Genomic DNA, 2850 nt, shown 5'->3' with positions numbered 1-2850 from the left:
GGAGAGTGCAAACGTGAATTGATGGGTGATATGTATCCATAGTCGATGTCTCGCTAGAATCAGTAACATGGTCGAAGATCGGGAACAACATACAACTTTTTTCGGGGTACACGAAGTCGATTTGACCCACAGTCGTTGACCATTCTAGGGAAAGCTGTCCATGAATGAAACCATGTCAACTCAAGGTGTTATCTTCGCTGTTTCAACATCTATGATTCCAAATGAAATTTGTTTTCATTAGTTAGGGTACTGTCAATCTCAACCTGGTGTGTGTGCATTGGCCCGCTGGCACCAAACCAATCAATAAATGCTGCGGATGCCAGGTTCAAACGTGTAGCTTAGTGTTAAGCGACCGTTGTAAAATTAATCAACAAAAGCAACCGTTCCCAAGACTATCTGTCAGAGGCCACACTGGTCTCAGGAAGCAAAATTGGCTGGTTCGGGCAAACAAATAATATGTATTCTCAAACTAATATGTCTACAGTCTGGGAATTTATATAGTTGCAGAGTCTAGCCTTACGGAGAACCTCCCTCGTGCACGGTTCTCTGCGAAGTCATTCTAGACACGGAGAACCTCCCCAGCTGAGCCTGTGTAAGGGGTATAGCGCGAGTCTTTCCAAAAACCTTCCTGTCAAGAATGAGACAAGTCGCGACGCGAGAAACTGAGAATATTACCTGTTCCACCACTTTAACAACTCCTTGATGCGAGCTTGGGCGTCAATGCCAGGCGCAACCTCGAAAAAGTCAACTATATTGTTGTAGAAAACATAATAATCGAAGTCGCCGTCAATACTCCGCCAGGAGTTGACATTGGAGAGGGAAAACCGAAGCTACAGGTAAGATTAGTCCTGAAGGTGTGAAGGCGCTCGTACGAACCTGGCAAGCAGTGTAGGCGATGGATCGTGGGGTGACCACCTTCATGCCGATAATATTTGCCACGTGGCTACGAGTAGCCGCGTCGCTCTCGGAGGACCGGCGGCGTTGAGAGGCTACAATAGCATCAGCACCATTACCATCACCTTCAACTTCTTTGGCAGAAGATGGAGATGTAAATAGATGTTTGAAGGCCTTTATTTTAAATAAGTAGTGTTGGTCACTTGAAACGGCGCGACTTACTTTGATCAGTAGAGCTGAACGAAAGAGCCCCCTTTCAATGTTGCCAGGGTCAAAAGTGTAGTCCGTGTATAGAAATGCCGGCCAAGAGTAAGCTGTGACAAGGTAGTCAGGGTCCCTGTCCCTGATCTTTTCCTTGGTCCTATCCGGGTGGTGAATACGCTAATGCTACATCGTGCAGATGGGACTTACGAGTTGAGAGACCAAGTATACTCTATAGGACACAGGAGCTTGCCTGTGATGTGATGGACAAACCCACGATCATCTTTAGTAGCTGTGTGAAGAGGCGGGTCCAGGGGGTGAAAAAGTTCGGTGAGCCACGTAACAATCGCATGTTTGAGATTGGCGGTATCATCCCCTCGGGCGCTGTCCGCGCCTTTACGCAACTAACAACACAGAATCAGCGATGCAGAGATGATTCCAAAAAGAAGTACTCACGTCTTTCAAAATGGAATCAAGTTCATCAACATCCGACGAAAGTTTTTTTTTCAGCCAAGGAAGGCAACAAATAAGTTCATTGAATGACTTGATGGTCCTGTCCTCGCTGGTCCAAGTTAAGAGATCTACAACCCGATCAAGGAGAATGACTTACTCTTGAGTAGAGACGAGCTGATCTGGCGAATCCGACGAGTCTAGCAACTCTTCACGTCGGTCGTTTTCGGCTATGAGATCCTCGAGGCCATCGAACAAGGACACCAACCGACGAATGGCTCGTCCTTTGTGTACGTTAGAGTCGGCTTGCCTTTACGCATTTGGAGTGAGATCACCAAGTCAAAAGGAGGCGAAAGACGTACGGCTTGACTCGCTTGTTACTGGCCTTGAGAACCTCAACCTCATGTTCCAAAGCTGCAATGCGTCGTTTAGCACGAACAACAGCAGCGTCATCCTCGTGGTCAGAGCAGGATTCTATAGCCATGGAGCAAAGTTAGAGAAGCGGAGGGCGCAGAGGTTGGGGAACCCTTAACTTATACAAGGGCAGCACGGTCCTTTTTATATGACGACTAGACCGAATATTCACGCGGCGTGATATCTGAAAGGCAACATAATTGCTTGTGGGCGCTTGAGCCCTGCACGCTGTGCTGTCAAGTGGCACAGCGATTGGGCCAAAACGAATGTGACTCACCACTAACACATTCGTAATGTGAAGAGAGAAGTGTGATTGCATAGTGGGGTCGACGCTCGCGGCAATTCGGCAGATGGACCACTGGATTCCGGCATTCTTGCTGCCCCCAGCAGCCAATACAAGTGCAGTTTGATTGTTATGTGAGCCTACGAACAAATAGTGCTTACTAAGCGAGCAAACGCGTACACATGCGCGTAGATAACGCACGTCGTTCTTGTCTTCTCCCAGAAGCGCGCGATCACATTCACGAGCATCTAACGTACTCTCTCGCGCGTTCTGGTCATCTCCTAGCTCCACGAGCATCTAGTAAGCATTGAAGAAAGACAGGCGCACCTTCGTGCCAGGCTAAAACATTTTTAGCTTGCATTCTGACCAAAAGCACGACCAACTATGAGTACCTGTGTGGACGCACCTCAATAAGGGTTGCTCTGGTCTCTTACAAACCGAGTCAGGTGCTTTATTTGAGCCTTCAATCAGACATTCTTGGGACGTTCTCCAAGTCTTGTTGTGAACTACATCCTCCCTGTTGAACTGACCTCCATGAACAAACGCCTCATTTTTAGATCCCCACTTTCTTCGCCTTTCCAGGGCTCCAAGCCAAGGGAAAAATGAAG

The 2850-nt window shown here is 47.8% G+C and overlaps 1 protein-coding gene across 1 annotated transcript; it reads right to left on the bottom strand.

Moving 5' to 3' along the window:
• Positions 1–516: 516 nt before the first annotated feature.
• DEU56DRAFT_750065 (uncharacterized protein) lies at positions 517–2029 on the bottom strand (the record flags this gene model as incomplete). The annotated part of the gene is made up of 8 exons (XM_041349501.1): positions 517–628; positions 676–830; positions 940–1068; positions 1117–1255; positions 1306–1499; positions 1552–1657; positions 1706–1855; positions 1908–2029. 8 exons carry the CDS (start codon positions 2027–2029, stop codon positions 517–519), a joined length of 1107 nt encoding a protein of 368 aa, XP_041200621.1.
• Positions 2030–2850: the final 821 nt, after the last annotated feature.

This window comes from Suillus clintonianus (assembly GCF_016758775.1).
Source record: "Suillus clintonianus strain FC179 chromosome Unknown DEU56scaffold_243, whole genome shotgun sequence".
In the NCBI taxonomy this organism is placed as follows: domain Eukaryota; kingdom Fungi; phylum Basidiomycota; class Agaricomycetes; order Boletales; family Suillaceae; genus Suillus; species Suillus clintonianus.
This window is presented reverse-complemented; position numbering and strand designations above follow the sequence as displayed.